At 41.6% G+C, this 18,308-nt stretch overlaps 1 protein-coding gene across 1 annotated transcript in view; it reads left to right on the top strand.

The window, feature by feature from the left end:
- LOC146960485 (ciliated left-right organizer metallopeptidase-like) overlaps positions 1-16,265 on the top strand; it is a 35,533-nt gene extending 19,268 nt beyond the window's left edge. Inside the window, exon 5 of the mRNA XM_085772341.1 lies at positions 16,055-16,265. Coding sequence (XP_085628467.1) covers positions 16,055-16,265 — 211 coding nt within the window. The remainder of the gene's footprint in view (positions 1-16,054) is intronic.
- The last annotated feature ends 2,043 nt before the right edge of the window (positions 16,266-18,308 follow it).

The raw sequence follows: 18,308 nt of genomic DNA, 5'->3' as shown, positions 1-18,308 counted from the left end.
CTGGGACACAGCATGAATGATTTTTTCCTCCATTGTTTACTGTCCAGTGTCCAGAACCAGGACACTGTCCAGAACCCCGCACTTTTTTTAAAATATTTTTTTTTCTTCTCTCCTTCTCTCCTATTGGACGCGCCGAGATGTCGTCACAGCGCGCTGCGCCCAGATTAAACATTTTTTAATTCGGGCGCAGCGCGCCGCCGCGGCACGCGCCCACCTCGCGCGCCGCTCAGCTCGGCGCAGAGCCATTCGCCGGTGCGCCGCGGTAGCACGTACACAATGAATGGGTTTGCTGCCGCCTTCCGCCGCCTGCCGCGTTCGGTGTGAAAGGCCCTTTATACTTTGTGCTATTTCAACAATTCATATATCAAAACGTGCAGCTTTTTTTGAACTTTATCGGCATTACTTTTCTCTTTTTAACTATTTATACTTTTTAAAATATTTAACTTTTTCACAAAAAATCTCACATTCATCAAAGTCTCAAACTCTCTCACAACTCCACTGTAGTGTAGGGGTTAGGGTGGATGTTTGCCAACCCTAAGGTCACTGGTTCGAATCCAAGGGAAGAACTCTTGTTATGTTATGTTGAATTCTGCTCTCCTCCACTGCCTTCAATTGGTTACAGGTGTTTGTTATCTCCTTGATTACTCGTACCAGTTTGCAGCACATCATCACATTACAAGGAATGACAACAGGTTTGAAAGCAGTGTGCTCTCTGTAGCCGAGTGGCAGAGTAAAGGTTTAGTGATCATATGGTCATGGGTTCGATTCCTGCCTCAGTCTTTTCACTTCATTGCTTGACTTTTGATTCCAATTATTCAGCTGTCATTGGACAGTCTTTGATTCCTCATAGTATAAAGCTCATTGTAACTCAGGTTCTCTGTGGCCATATGGTTAGTGCTCAGCCTGAAATTCACAGACATTTTCATTCTAAGTCATTCAAGCTTGACTCTCAAGCTTTCTTGATGTTGACAGTGTGCAGATCATTAACAGACAACAGTCTCTGCAACTGTGTGTGCACCGTGGCCTAGAGGCAGAGTGGAAGTCTAATAACCATGAGGACAATTCTGCAACAGCGTTCAGTTGCTATCAGCAGTCACACCATTTCCATTCTTGGAAATGCTTTTTCTAGTTTTATTAGTGTGACTGCTGAAGCAGTCACACTATTGTTCTTCTGTTTGGCCATTTTCTTCCGCCTTTTTACGGTCTTCTTCTAGTCCTTCATACTTTGTGCTATTTCAACAATTCATATATCAAAACGTGCAGCTTTTTTTGAACTTTATCGGCATTACTTTTCTCTTTTTAACTATTTATACTTTTTAAAATATTTAACTTTTTCACAAAAAATCTCACATTCATCAAAGTCTCAACCTCTCTTCTTCACAACTCCACTGTAGTGTAGGGGTTAGGGTGGATGTTTGCCAACCCTAAGGTCACTGGTTCGAATCCAAGGGAAGAACTCTTGTTATGTTATGTTGAATTCTGCTCTCCTCCCCCGCCTTCAATTGGTTACAGGTGTTTGTTATCTCCTTGATTACTCGTACCAGTTTGCAGCACATCATCACATTACAATGAATGACAACAGTTTTGAAAGCAGTGTGCTCTCTGTAGCCGAGTGGCAGAGTAAAGGTTTAGTGATCATATGGTCATGGGTTCGATTCCTGCCTCAGTCTTTTCACTTCATTGCTTGACTTTTGATTCCAATTATTCAGCTGTCATTGGACAGTCTTTGATTCCTCATAGTATAAAGCTCATTGTAACTCAGGTTCTCTGTGGCCATATGGTTAGTGCTCAGCCTGAAATTCACAGACATTTTCATTCTAAGTCATTCAAGCTTGACTCTCAAGCTTTCTTGATGTTGACAGTGTGCAGATCATTAACAGACAACAGTCTCTGCAACTGTGTGTGCACCGTGGCCTAGAGGCAGAGTGGAAGTCTAATAACCATGAGGATGTGGGTTCGATTCTGACCTTGGTCAAACATTTGTATGGTGATCACAGCTTGCACTATTTGCTAATTCTGCAACAGCGTTCAGTTGCTGTCAGCAGTCACACCATTTCCATTCTTGGAAATGCTTTTTCTAGTTTTTTAATCATTTTCACATACCGTATTTTAAATTCACAGAACTTTAAGCATGTACGCAAATCGGGCAGTGCCCAAATGAAGTTTGTCCAAGTGGAGTTGCCGTAGGCAGCTGTCCAAGATGGCGCAGACCAGTTTTGTCACAGATCGGGTAGCGTCGCAAATCGGGTAGCGACACGGGTTACCTGGAACTAGAGCACTGGAACGCACCTGTGAGCGCCCAACTCAATAGGGTTTGAATTAAGCAATATTACCCGAGAGGGTAATATTGCGATTATACAACAATTACCAACAAAATAGAGCGTATAATTAAATAAATATTCATGTTGATGGACGTTTTGCTCTCAAAATTTAAAGTTTTTTGCGAGTGTGCTTCCCGTTTCCATGGAAATAAATGGGGTCTGACTAATAACTGAAACACAATCAGTCACGTCAGTAGACTCCTATGTGTAATGGAACCTAGTTCACCTCTACAGCAAATAGTCCGAACCTTAGTAACGACCGAGCAACAGAAATGATTTTCTAGTCCCAGATGAGTGAACTCATGACGTTCATGTTTTAACGCGGTCTCGGACTTTCCTGAACTAAATCAACACTGCACAAACTCGCTCAAGTTATAACAAAGATGCCGTTTTTTTCCTTTCACAGATGTAGCTTCTACAACCGCAAACTCTGCATGTAAATGAAGTTATAGCGCCGTGTCGCCGACACAGCTGATAGAGAAAGCCAAACGATTACTGCAGATTATTTAAAAGCCCAAAAAGCGCAAGCAAGAGAGAGGGAGAGAGAGAAACATACAGGTAATCACCTCCGTTTTATCCAATGAAATATTCAGCTCCAGGCCATATTTTAAAAAAACATATTCACCGCGATCACAACTCGTCTCTCTCCGACTTTGTAACGTTACACACATGGGAGGGAGACAATCCTGTCGGCTGTAACGGGGAAGTTTACAATATATTAACAAAAAATAAAATAAAATAATTGCTCTATAAATGTGACTTTGGCAGCTGTCAGGAACAACCTACAGGAGGTCAATGTAGTTTGTGATTTATTTTCACGAGTAATAAATGACGTTTTTCAAAATAAAAGGGGGAAAAGTCCATGTTGCCATGGAGATGTGTAAACAACATGACATGGCGAAGTAATATTTTCAGTGATGAGTCAGCCGTGCTGTAATGCTGATTTGAGCACGTTCTAAATGTCTTATTGACCAATCAGATTGCTTGGTCGGAACTACTTGTTGTATAATGTAAAATAGACGCCCAGAGCGCTGAAAACGCGTCTGGTGGACACGGCCCCTAACGGTGCGTTCCAGGCACCCCATAAGTCGTGTTTTTTTGACCCGTTCCTATGGCTACCCGTTGGAACCCCTGGCCGGTCTGCCACTGAAAGCCCCACTAGGATTCAGAGAAGAACAGTACAGAAGCACAGAATGTGTCGCCGCCGTTGTTACCGGTACCGGTGCCGCGTCAAGTCTCCCTGATCCTCTCCCCGACACACAGCCGCTTCCAGGGGTGGAAAGTAACGAGTTACATTTACTCAAGTTACTGTAATTAAGTAGCTTTTTTGTGTACTTGTACTTTTTTGAGTAATTTTTAAAATCAGTACTTTTACTTTTACTTGAGTAGCTACATATTGTTGGAAGAAATGTACTTAGTTACATTTTAAATAGCTTAAGTTACAAAGTAAAAAATATATAACTCTGTGTGGGTTGTCAAAAGTAGCTACGCTGCTGCCGCCTCTCTCTCTCTCTCTCTCTCTCTCTCTCTCTCTCTCTCTCCCCCTTCACAGACGCACACAGCAGCAGGCAGGTCATCTATGCAGGCAGGTACACACCTCTTTCCCCCTCCCTGCTACGTGAGTTAGTGCATAACAGGGCTCGTCGCTATATGTTGTCGTCTTAATATTAGCCATTAGCCACAGCTAGCGGTTAAAAGCTGACGTTAATGATTAAAGACAACGTTATCAGGCATGTCCATCTATTCGGCTACGTTTATGGTGACCGTGCCAGACACACCGGGGCTGAAGGCCGGACCGGCATTTACGTTGAGTTAAATGTAGGAGCCCAGTCAGACCCATGGCCATGCTCAAAGGAACAGACAAGCAGCCCACTGCTTCAGAGCAGTTACAGTAAAGAGGCAAGTGTGTGTGTGTGTGTGAGAGAGAGAGAGAGAGAGAGAGAGAGAGAGAGGGAGAGAACCTACAGTAACCCCCCCCCCCCTCCTCCCCCTCCTCCTCCTCCTTGAGAGCAGACAGGAAAGACAGTAAAAAAAAAAACAGGTGTGTGTGAGTGAAAGAGGGAGAGAGAGATTTTTCTTTTCTCTTTTTATCCGTATTGAAAATGGTATTGAGTATCGAATATTTTCCTTAATATCGATATTGAGTTGAAAATTTTAGTATCATGATCATGATCGTGACAACCTTAGGCCAGTAACTGTAACTGTCCATCTGATTGGCTCTGGACAACTGCAGCGTCAGAAGGTCAGAATCAAGTTGGTGCCACAGGAGCTAAAAGATGATGGAGACCAGTGTATCGATGGAGAAGAGACAAATTTGGAACACAGAGACATGCACGGAGAATGTGAGGCCAATCTCTGGCCATTATAGCCCCCCCCACCCCCCCACCCCCCCCCCCCAAAAAAAAAAAAAAGTAACTAAGTAACTTTTACTCTGAGTAAATTTTTAATGAACTACTTTTTACTTTTACTTGAGTAGATTTTTACACCAGTACTTTTACTTGAGTAAAATTTCATCAAGGTAACTGTACTTTTACTTGAGTAGATTTTTTTGGTTCTCTTTCCACCCCTGGCCGCTTCCAGCCGCAGCTGCAGCCAGAGCAGGGTCACTCTGCACACAGCACGACCAGTCTCCCTCCAGCTCTGAAGCTTTCCTCTGCGCTGCTAATGGCGGCAAGGCTAGTACAGCGGTCCTGTTGCCACCGCCGTGCACCAGTTAGGCTACCGGTAATAACGGCGACGACGGCAACTGGCTCCACCGTCATTACCAGTATCTGGTGCATGGTGGCGGCAACGGGACTGCAGGAACTGAAAGCTCCAGAGCTGGAGGGAGACTGGTCGTGCTGGGCGGCCCAGCACAGGGTAGCCTACTGTGTGTTGGGGAGAGAAGCAGGAAGACTCGGGTCTGGAGCTCAGCGGAGCCGCAGTGTGCTGTGTGCAGAGCGACCTCACTCAGCGGAGTTCATGTTGAACAGATAGTCACAACTTCTACAATAAAACCAAAGATTGTGAATCCGACATTTTTCTCCGCATTCAAACCTGGCGCCGTGTTTGGTTTCTGCTGGCAGGCTTTTTGCTCTGCTCTGCTGAAGGGTTACATGCTGTCATTCTGACATCCCACCACTCCGACATCCCACCATTTAGACATACCACCATTCTGACATACCGCTAGTCCGACATGCAAACACCCCACCATTTCTACAAGGCTTTCCATATAAGGAAATATGCATTACTCAACAGGTGACTCCCCTCTTTAAAGCGACAATGAGGAGTTTCTATTTGGTTATATAAAAAAGTCCAAATCTAATGTGGATGAATCTACGTTACCCACTTGTTAATGAGCCCATTTTCGATATATAAATCGTTTTGTCTAGATCGTTATTTTGTTATTATTATTAGTGGTGGAAATGCTGGGTGAGCCAACCAGCGTTTCCTGCTTTTGGTTTCGCGGACGCTGCCCGGCAGGTCATGGGAATAACGCCGTCGAATCGCCGTTTATGGTCGGAACTACGACGGTGTCTGATCGTCTTCGGACCTCTGACTTCAAAATTCACTTTTCTTTACAGGTGAGCAACATTTTTAACTCAGACATTTTCCTTGGGTGTAATCATGGCTTCTCTTTCAAACAGTTTCTTTTTGAAGTACTCCATTTCTTCTGGGGTCAGAAGAGCCATTTTTTTTTTTAAACTATCTTTTTATTGAAAACAAGGTACAAAGAGACAGTAATATAGAAAGACAACATTTTTGATTTTTCTCAGAACACATATACAAACAAACACCCCCACCCAACCCACCCACCCCTGCAACATCCGGTGCATCCCATTTCAAGAGAATTAAATAAGTATATAAATAAATAAAGGTTATGATCTTGACAGGTAAAGGTATCATTCAATGAAGAAATTAAAGCAGAAGTAAGTGGTCCGGTCGTTTTCGCTAATGCTGCGTTCCAGGCAGGCTTTTGAAATCGTAAATTACAGCTTCAAGTCACAACTTACGACTTTGTAGCGTTTCAGGCAACCCACTCGTGTTTTCCCGACCTGTTTTACCGGTGAAAGTCACTATAACAGCCACTCGTAACTTCCGACCGGTGAACTCGTACCAGATCGAACTGGTACCACTTCACGGTCGGAAAAATACGAGTTTCCTTGAACGCACCATAACAGTCCTCGTCGCTACGTCACCACATTCACGGCGTTCCTTGGCTGCACACACAGCCCTGCATGCCGTTCTCTCTCCTCATTGGATAAAAACTGTAGGATACGATAAATGTTTTCTCTTCGGCTCAGAGCAGAGCAGAAGGACTGAGAGACCCGTGTTTCAGTCCAAACACTCTATGTAAGTGATTGCTGTCGGAAGATAGAACTATTTAAGACTTATATTAACACAAATATATCACTTACTTCTGCTTTAAGTTTAAGTATCAAGTTTGAGAATAAATGAGGAGGCTGTGTTTGCTGTGCAACATCATGCATCACCCTTCAGAATATAGTACCAGTGGATTCATGAGTTATCGGGGAGGAATAAAATAGGTTTTTCAACCCTCTAAGCGTGTATTTGATCTTTTCAAGACTTAAATGGAGCATAAGGTCACTCATCCATAAGGAGGTGCTGGGTGGTTTGGGGGATTTCCAGTGCAACAAAATCCTTCGGCGGGCAAGCAAAGTAGCAAATGCTATAATGTCCTTATGCTTATTGATAATATGTTGGTCAGCTGGAACTATACCGAAGATGGCAGAGTAGGCGTTAGGTTGCACATTTAATGATAGTGCTTGTGAAAGAATTCTAAAGACTGCTGACCAATAATCTGAAAGGGAAGAACATGACCAGAACATGTGTGTTAATGTTGCCGAGGCAACATGACATCTGCTACAATTTTCATCCACCTCGGGGTAGATTTGGGCCAACCTAGACTTGGAGAAGTGGGTACGGTGCAAAACTTTAAACTGAATTACACCTAGTCTAGCACATGAAGTAGTTGCATTAACTCTCTTCAGAGCTTCAGTCCAGGATTCCTCAGGTATTACACCCCCAAGCTCCTCCTCCCATTTCCCTTTAATTTTAATGAGAGAGATGATATGTTGGAATAGATTCTTGCAATGAAGCCCTTTAAATTGAGGGAATTTGGAGGATATCATCCATAGCCGTAGGTTGAGGTGCATTGGGAAAGTTTCGATCTAGATTTTGCATAAAATGTCGGACCTGGAAATATCGGAAAAGACTTGAACCAGGGAGGTTGAATTTTTGAGAGAGATGACTAAAGGTGGAGAATACACCTTGGCTGTAGAGATCTTTAAATTTGGAAAGGCCAAGTCTTTTCCACAGGGCAAAAGTGTTGTCTAATCTTGGTGGGACAAAAAGATGATTATCACAAATAGGAGCCAAATGAGAGAGATTTGTAAAACCAAAGTGGTTTCGAAATTGTGACCAAATACGTAAAGTGTTGATAACAACAGGGTTAGAGGTATAAGAGTAGACAGAGGGAGACTCGAAGTAACTAAGGCAGGAAGGGACGTCAAAGTGCATGACTCATTTTCTAATTCACACCACGACATCTTAGGAGCATGACACCAGTATATGATTTTCTGAATGTTAGCCGCCCAGTGATAGTGAAGCAAATTGGGTAAACCCAATCCGCCCTGAGATCGATGTCGTTGCAGAAGCCTTTTTTGTATCCTAGGGGCTTTACCGCCCCAAATGAATGATGATATAATCTTATCAATGGACTGAAAAAAAGATTTTGGGAGAAAAATAGGGAGACATTGAAAAAGATAAAGGAATCGGGGTAACACGTTCATTTTAATACAGTTGATCTCAGTGGCGTGCACAGACTTTTTGAAGGGCAGGGGCGAAAAGGAAAAAAAAGGGCACCTAATAGCGCGTCCTCGCCACTGAAGAGGCCACTTTAGCATGCATTTTAGCTCCCAAGAGGGCACTTTAGCACATGTTTTGGCTCCTAGATGTGGCTCCTAGAGGCCACTTTCAGGGCTGCCAAGTTTCAGAAAATGACAAGAGTGAGACTGTAGCGACATGGTGCGTTTGGCCGGCGACCATAGGTCGGCGGCGAAAAAAATTTGGCCTTTTTTAACGTTGATTTGGCCTGTTTTATAATATCAATATCTTAAGACTAAAAAACGTCGATGTGGCCTGTTTTAACACGTGTTTTGGCTCCCAAGAGGGCACTTTAGCACACGTTTTGGCTTCCAAGGGCACTTTAACATGTGTTTTGGCTCCTATAGGGCACTTTAGCACACGTTTTGGCTCCTATAGGGCACTTTAGCACACGTTTTGGCTACCATGAGGGCACTTTCGCACACGTTTTGGCTCCTAGAGGGCACTTAAGCACGCGTTTTGGCTCCTAGAGGGCACTTTAACACACATTTTGGCTCCTAGAGGGCACTTAAGCACACGTTTTGGCTACCATGAGGGCACTTTCGCACACGTTTTGGCTCCTAGAGGGCACTTAAGCACACGTTTTGGCTACCATGAGGGCACTTTAGCACACGTTTTGGCCCCCATGAGGACACTTTAGCACGTGTTTTGGCTTCCAAGAGGGCACTTTAACGCGCGTTTTGGCTCCCAAGGGGCACTTTAGCACGCGTTTTTCAACAATTGGGCCACGAGGGGGGGCGACCGCCCCCCCTGCCCCCCCCCTGTGCACGCCACTGGTTGATCTTTCCAGCCAGTGAGAGATTAATGGACTTCCAATTCTGTAAATCGTTTCTCAATTTATCAATGAGGGGTGTGAAGTTTTCTTTATATAGTTTAGGGAAAGTCTGTGTAATATTGATTCCTAAATATCTAAAGCCAGATTTGGACAGATGGAACGGCAGGTCCTTTTGTGGAATTGCAAGAGCTAGGTTGTTCACTGGGAAGCACTGGCTTGGTTTTATATCCTGAAAAGATACCAAATCTATGCAACACCTGAACTATGTGGGAAACACACTGCACCGGATCGGACACATACAACAGTAAGTCGTCGGCATACAGAGCCACCTTGTGTTCCCTCCCCCATCTAGAAATACCATTTATTTCCGGTGATGATTTTAGCATGATAGACAGAGGCTCAATGGCGAATGCAAACAAAAGCGGACTAAGTGGGCACCCCTGACGAGTCCCTCTTGATAATGAAAAAAATTCAGATCGCTTCCCGTTCGTGACCACTGATGCCTTTGGTGAGGCATATAGAAGTTTAATCCAGGCTATAAAGGTTGGTCCGAAACCAAAGGCCTGCAGACATTCAAATAAATACGCCCACTCTACTCTGTCAAAAGCCTTCTCTGCATCCAGGGAGATAACCACCTCTGGTCCTATGGCCAATCATAAAACCTGTTTGATCGGGGGAGATCACCTCATCTGTAACAGATTCTAAACGTCGGGCAAGTGCCTTAGCTAAAATTTAAATGTCACTATTTAACAACGAGATGGGGCGATATGATCCACATTGTGTTCTATCTTTCCCGGGCTTCGGAATAAGTGTTATGGATGCTTCAGTTAGCGTCTGTGGCAAGGCCCCAGTACCCAGTGAATCATTAAACATTTCTAAAATAAGTGGCGCCAATTTGGTTGAAAATTTTTTGTAGAACTCAACTGGATATCCATCGGGGCCTGGGGCCTTGCCGCTTTGCATCGCTGAAATCGCATGCAAAATTTCTGTTAGTTGAAAGGGTAATTCTAACTTTGCTTTATGGGTGGGACTGATAACAGGGGCGTTTAAATTTGTAAAAAAGTTTTCCATATCAGTAACATCACTAGGTGCTTCCGAAGTATAAAGTTTTGAGTAAAATGCCTTGAAGGTATTGTTAATTTCAAGGGGGTCTGTGGTAAGCTCCCCGTTTTCTTTTTGTATTTGTGTAATCTGCTGATCGGAAGACTTACATTTTAATTGATGCGCCAGCAGTCTACCAGCCTTTTCGCCGTGTTCATAGACAAAGCCTCGTGATTTCAATAATACCCGTTCTGTCTTTTCGGATGATAATAATTCATATTTGGTTTGAAGATCCAGCTTATTTTTATAGAGTTCCGGAGTGGGAGAGGCAGAGTATTGACGGTCTATCTCAAATATTGAACTGAGAAGTTGTTCTTGTTCTTGCTTCCTAGCTTTATTCAACCTAGATGTGAAAGAGATAATATCCCCCCTTATTACCACTTTAAGAGTCTGCCAGAGCAAGGAGGGAGAGACATTATCCTTGTTGTTGGTTTCTAGGAAATTATCAATGGCTGTCGAGATCATCTGGCAGAATCCTTCGTCTGTAAGTAATGCAGTATCAAATCTCCATGGGGCCCGGTCAGAGAAGTTAAGTGGGAAGGAAAGATCTAATATTACTGGGGCATGATCGGATTCAATTATGGCGGAATACTCTATATTTTTAACAAAGGGAAGTACATACTTTACTATGAGGGAAGCGAAAGCGCCAAGGGTCCAAACATCCAATTTGGTTCATAAACGATGACAATGTTTTAGCCATTTTGGAGGGGATATTAGATTTTGGGCTGGAACGGTCCAAGGAAGGGTTAATTGTACAGTTTAGGTCTCCTCCGAAAATTAGGGAGCGTGAATTTAAATCAGGAATAGATGAGATTACCTTTTCTATGAATTTCTCATCGTCCCAGTTGGGTGCATATACATTAACCAGGAGTACAGGTTTGTGATATAGGGACCCTGAGACGATAATAAAACGGCCATGAGGGTCAGATATAACGTTTGTGGCATTGAAGAGTGTTTTTTTATGGATAATGATCGCTGTGCCACGTGACCTGGAATTGGAACTTGAATGAAAGATTTGGCCAACCCATGCTTTTCTTAATCTGATTTGGTCCTTGACCATTAAATGTGTTTCTTGCAGAAAAGCAACTTCACATTTTAAAAGTTTAAGATGTGCAAATATTCTAGCTCGCTTTACAGGTCCGTTCAAACCCTTGACATTCCATGAAATAAATCTTACATTTGTCCCTCCTGTACTCTGATTACTTTCCTGTGTCCTGTTCATGGTCTAGTACATCTATCAGTAATATTTGTGGAAATACATGATCTGCTGCACCACAGCCCTGCATTCGTTCCAAAGAGTAGAGAAAGAGCTTCCACTTAAAAAAAAACATAGTAAAATGATGAGAACAAGTTAATAAAATTGTTGAATTGGATTTGAAATCCAGGGATGCACACCCCCAAAACCCTTATAACCCTAACAGAACCCCCAATTACCCATGACAACAACTGAACATAATAAAGCAAAATAAAATCAATGCCTATGTTTGCCTCCCCAACTGAGGAAAACTGCAGGCTCACCATATCTCCCCTGTTCTTCCGGGAGTGTATCTTGATCAACTCTACTTTCACTCGAGGTACTCCCAATCATTATGTGCAAAAGTAATAACATCACTATTTAAACGTAAGGCTAATTAAGTTATCAGGATAATATAAATTTTAGAGCGAAAACAAATATAGATGGGCTTTAACCTAGCATCAGGTATTAGATTGTGTAAGGGGGGATTTCAAAGTAATAATATTTACATGCCACACAGATAAATTCAACTCTTGTGCATGAAATAACCATGAACAGCAATAGAAGAAATAAACGAAACAAAAAATCCTACTGAAGAGGATACCTGAGTCCACCGATGAGAGCCAGTGTGAGTAGTTTGTGTAAAGTCCAGTTAGTTAAGTTCAGTGCCTAGTGTAGAGTCGCGGACTTCCTCTTCTTTTTTTTTCCACTCCTTTTGGCATGTTCGTATCTGTGTTATACAGTTGGTTTGACATTTTGAGGTCAAGAGGTCAAGGAGCATAATAAGTTTATCTATTTATTTTAATTGTAAATAATTGACTGTTATGACCGGCTCAGAAAGCCATGACAAACAATGGTGAGACGTGGTTAAAGTCAAAGAATAATAATATTTATTTTAACAAAGTAACCAAATCATAATAATGCAAACACAAAACACCAAAACGCTGGAGCTGGAGGTCACCAGGCCCGTCTGGAGAGAGAGGAAGACAGAAACACAGAACAGGCCCTAGAGGACGGCAGGGGCCGTCACATTGACAAAAAGATATATTTGAAAAATAAGCCTTGTGGCACATGAGCCGGCCGAAGCCTCCATGGGGCCCTAAGCAAAATTTGATTTTGGGCCCCTCTATTTCCAATAATATTGATTGTTGATCATTCACACACGTAGGCTACTATAAACTCATTGCGGCTCTGGCAGTGTTGTTTACATTATCCTCCTGTAAGTTGTTTATTGTCAATAAAAGGAACAGACAACATTTGCTTCACATAAAAAACACATTTAGGACATTTTATAATTGTAATGGCAAGAATGGCTGGAGTGTATGAAACTGGTCTTGTGGGCAAAATCAAAACTAATGTTTTAAAATCTTTTGGCCTTGACCAGCCTTTCAAAGGGTTAGGTTGCTTCCTCTGCTTCACCATGAGCCTCTTTCAGGCCACACTTTCTTCTTCTGCCACTTCTGCCCTATTCTCATCTGTATCTTGATAGCTGTACTTTCAGACAGGAGGCTCCAACATGCTTGAGCTTTACACTGCTCAATAATCAGAACAGACATGAGGTTTTCAGCTTTCTATGATTTTATTGTCAGCCAATAGCCAACTATTTATTATACAGCATCTGATTTATCTGATGATACAAGTCAGGGTCCTGAAATGTGTGTTTCTGTTATGATAAACATTTTACAGAGTTTCAGAGTTCAGAGTTTACAGATACACACACACCTGTTGCTATGCCATCTCTCTCTCTCTCTCTGCCTGGCTACCTGGCTGTTCTTTTGGGCTCATAAGGTAGAACCACCACTACATGTGCTGACAGAGACAAGTCTTTTCTTTGTTTCATTTGTGGTTGAGGTGGTCTGTCCTCTCGTTAAAAATATTGAGAACTTACTGGCAGATGTTTCGGTTCTCACAGTTTTAATTCTATCAGGCAGTTAACCCACATCCTCTTTAAGTAAAACTGAAACAGTTCACATCAAAGTGATACATGACTTACACACAGCTCAATGTCTAGGCTACATGAACAATGACATGTAGCCAAACACCGACACAGCCGTTCTACTGAAATACAACAATCTACAGATCTCTCTAATGTGACCACAGCCACTTAAGCCGGGTACAGACTACACAATTTTTTTTGTCTGTCACGATGGTCTCCATGTCAGACTAAACGATCACAGTGGCATAAATTCTTGCCATGTCTTGGTCGGGAGACTGGTGTAGTGGGTCTGGAATAGCCACATATAGTTTATTATGTTAACAGACACCCCCTATTGTTCATTTTAATATTTGAACCTTTATTTGACACTTTATAAACTCAGTTTTGCATAATCATTACCATTTCGCACCAGTAGATGGTGCTCTAACACAGGGGTGATTCTAGGATCAGACCTTTAGGGGTGCTCAGCCCCCAGAGGCTGGCGTACCCCTAGGGAGGTCTGCGGGTGCTGCCCCGGAAGAAAATTTTGAGCATTGTAAATTTAAATGCATCAATCTGGTGCACTTTGGGGGTGCACTTTGAGAAATTACAATGACAATTTACTAGGGGTACTTGGCATGTTTGGTGCTGATCACTGAATGATAGGGATGACAATTGAGTGGATTTTATTGTTGTCTATTCCGTTATCATTTCTGCTTATCGATCCAATTCTTAATCGATTCTCTTATAGGCTACGTGAATGTCATCTCCCTACCAAAAATACTGAGAAATGATCTGCTGGTAACAGAAACTTAGGTTGGACGTCTTCTGTTAATTTCCATGCACCGGGAGATAAGGATGTTTACGGCGCTACGCGCTAGTGCTCATGGGAAATGGAGTCTTCCTTCAGGCAAAACACTACCGCTTGGGGCCACTGGCGCCGCCAAACTCAACCAAAACTGAAAGTTCTTTTGTACTGCTTTAAGTTGACAGGAAAAGATAACTTTTGGAATTTTTTGCAAATAAGGAGTTGCATCTCATCAAAACCATGTAATATTACTGATAATGTGGTGATAGACTATATGAAACCTCCACTTGGAAAACGAAAAGCCTCACAATTTTACAAAATTGCGATTTCTTCTCTTGGTAACGACTCTAACCAGTTAAAGATGATTTGGCAGAGGGACCTGGGTGGAGAGTTCAGAGGTGATAGATGGGAAATAATTTTGGCTGACTGCGGTAAATATGTGAGAGAGACAAGGGGTAAACTTACACAATATAGCGTATTACATAGATACTGCTACACACCATAGAATGTAAAGGATGAAATTCCTGGATAATGACTTGTGCTGGAAATATAAACAGGTAACTGGAACTCTTATGCATTGTATGTGGGAATGTGTGTTAATCAGACCTTTCTGGACTCAGATTCTAAATACTGTATTTTGAGTAACTGGCTCGGAGCAGAAGTCTCCTCAAGCCTGGAACTCTGTTTACTGGGGGATAAACCTCAGTTACCCAATATTACTAAATGTAACTTTTCTGTAATCTCGGTAGGCACAACAACAGCTTGTCAAGTCATTTTAAGGCATTGGAAAGCATCAGAAATTCCACAAGTGAAAGAATGGGTCAGTGCAATGACCGAAACTGCATCCTATGAATGTATGCTTGGTAGATTAAGTGATGACAGGGGGGACGGGGTGACCCCTTGGGGCAGGTTCTGGGATTACATAAAGGTAAATAATAACCCTCAGTAGGGACTCTGGTTTTCTTGTTTTGTTGTACTTCCCTCAGGGGGATCTGGTGTATACCCCAGCAACATGTCATTATGATGTGTGTGTGCATACAGATATGATATGTTTAGTTGATGTTATTTTGTACTCACTATCTTTTGCAATTTCTGCCCTTTGAGAGACAAAAATGTGTCTGTAACAGTTAACTCTTAATGATGACTACCTGTTCTTGTATGGAGAAACATAACTAGTTTTGCCATGTACCAAGCCTTGGAAAGTTCAATAAAAACTTGAATTAAAAAAAAAAAAGAAGTTTTATTTCCTCTCTTTTCTCAAACATCATCTGCCAGATTTTGCTCTGGACTTGTAGATTTCTAATATTGTAGAGCAGTGACACCTGTAGTTTATTGTAAGCATTTCTATATAACCTGTTATTTTTAAATCAACATTGCTGCATCATGTTTTTACTCTTCTCCTCTTGACCTCCAGAGTGAATGTTGGAGGAAGGAAAACACCAGACAGCCGGCTGAAGACGACCTCAGTGGGGAGATGTGGGGCCTGGACAGTTGCTGCTTCCTCTCCAGTCTGAACAGACAGGTGTCTGTACATGTGTGTGTGTGTGTGTGTGTGTGTGTGTGTGTGTGTGTGTGTGTGTGTGTGTGTGTGTGTGTGTGGCAGCATGGTAATTAATCCAAAACTTTTATATATATAATACATACATATACTATATTACAAAAATACAAATATTATTCGACAACAACATGAAAATATGTGAACTGTGAAATGTTCTTTGTTTAACAACAGAGAAAAGAAATCACATGTCAGCTTCATTCAGCTCTGTTCATTTCACACGGCTCAGACACTGATAATTTGATCATCACATTAGGGTTTTGGTATCTGAAAGCTCAGAGTCAGTGGTGAGTTCATTGTCTCTCAACAATCCTACTGATTTTAAGCTCACTGTTTCTATTTCTCAGGTAAAAGGCTTCCAGGGTTTAGTCTTCTGTCCTGACAGGAGGTTGTTTTAAATGGGGAATCCCCTCGATTTACAATAACCCCCACCTTATGTTTACTTTATTTTATTTTCAGTGAGCTCTATGAGACGTTAACCTCAGTCCAGGACTGGACCTGGTCTCTGGTCTCTGCAGCCACAGCTCTCAGCTCCACTGCTGCTCTGTGTCTCCTGGCTGCTCTCATCGTGTCTCACAGGAAATTTGTCTCCTGCAGCAACAGGATCCACACTGAGACACAGGCAGCATCACAGGGACATTTAAAAACTTTGACCAACTTACAGTGGTGAAAGATTTTAATAAACTGTAATTTTGATGATTTTTTTCCCTTCGTTGAAATTTTATTATATAATATTTCAAGTTTTATTAAATAGTAAATATACCTAAGTCATGGATATTAGTTGATGTGGACCCGGCTCTGCCCCACTCATAATGATAATACTCAAACATAATAATGAGAAAGCATAATGAGAAAACAAACAAATAAATGAATGAAGCTGTAAATCTAAGAGTTGGAAGAAATAATATGAGATATGTTTTCATGCACATGAATGAATCATGGGTAAAAAATAAAAATGTCACTGGCTTTGTGATTTTCTATGTTTACAATGAAATACATGAAAGTGCTTAAGATAATGTAGGTCATGTAATGTAAATCTGCCAAAGGTGTGCCAATTCAAGTCTTTAGTCAGGGTGGACAGAGGGCCCTTATGATTCAAGGTCAGTCCTGATCATCACTTACAGCCAGGTTGAAAAATCAACAATCATTTTAAAAATTCACTTTTCTTTACAGGTGAGCAACATTTTTAACTCAGACATTTTCCTTGGGTGTAATCATGGGCTTCTCTTTCAAACAGTTTCTTTTTGATGTACTCCATTTCTTCTGGGGTCAGAAGAGCCATTTTACCAACATGGTAACCAGCCACTCAACATTACAGATGCCACAAGTAAACATGCTCTTTCCCTTAGAGATTGAAAAGAAAACCAGTTTAATCAGTTTCATTATTAAAAACCTTTGAAACACTTATTTCAAATATACTAAAGAATGTGTGGTTGGCCTATAGAAATTCAACATGTGGTATTTCACTTAAACACAATAGGTCTGTCAAGTCATATGCATATATTGGCCCTCCTTTAAACGCGCCTACACATCAAAAACGTGGGTGTCTCTCCGGCTTGAGATTTTTGCCTATGCTACTCTCACATTCAGATTGATAGCCTAAATTTCAATTTAGCGGCTGGTTTACGCACGTAGTGGTAGTAAATGGCAATTGACAAATGCAATTTCAACTCAAGATCCCTACTTGTTCCAGAGACGAGCTACAAAGAGAGAGGAAGGGGAAGCTCCTCCCACCAACATGACTGTGGTCAAACCAGATGTCTCTCTGCAACTCTGCAATACGGGCGCATTTAAAATATTGGAGCGGCTGGCTTGACTACGCGAAAACGAGAGACGGTCAGCTTGACCGCAGTCCAACACTGAAAACAAACGTACCCTCTTAAAGTGCTTAAGGCATTAAGTTAGTTTAATATTCAAGATTCATTTGACATTCAAAATACAAACCTATAATGCGCTTCAACCATTTGAGTGAATGATGTCAAACCAACTGTGCAACATACAGATTAATGTTCCTCATGTACCACAAGGCTTATTTTGCAAATATATCTTTTTGTCAGTTTTTTAGAATTAAAATAAATAAACTTATTGTAAGGGAAAATGTTGGTTTTCACATTTCTTTACAGGTGAGCAACATTTTTAGTTCAGAAATGTTCTTCTAAGAACAGTTAGTAAATGCAGTAATAGGACACATCATTTTTTTGACATCCATCCATCCAAGAATCCTGGTTGACTCAAACTTATTCAATTAAAGAATGAGGCCACTGTGCTACAAGTAAGTATCCTTTTTCAAGGGTACAGAGCTTTACTTTTGAGGGTACTGCCCCAGTGACAAGCCATTGTACCCCTTAAGGTATTTTACACATTATTTCTGAGAGTGTAGGTGTGAATCCCTGGTAATACAAGGGACTGTCTCTTCTTTTACATGTGAAATTTAAAGTCTGACCAGAAGGGGGTAGAATAAGGTCTTAAGTGAGAATGATCTTCCATTGTTGTTGGCATAGCACACACACGTCTCTGTCACAAACCGTACTGAGAATCTACAGACTAATATAATATAATATAACATAATATAATATCGTATCGTATCGTATCGTATCGTATCATATCATATCATATCATCATATTAAATAGAAACACTTTGATTTTATTGTTTATTTTTCATTGTCTAGATAAGAACAACCATTTCCAAAGTGACTTAGAAATCACTGACTGC

Source organism: Trachurus japonicus, unplaced genomic scaffold, assembly GCF_045865225.1.
Source record: "Trachurus japonicus isolate A0001 unplaced genomic scaffold, Traja_1.0 AP030306.1".
Taxonomy (NCBI): domain Eukaryota; kingdom Metazoa; phylum Chordata; class Actinopteri; order Carangiformes; family Carangidae; genus Trachurus; species Trachurus japonicus.
This window is presented reverse-complemented; position numbering and strand designations above follow the sequence as displayed.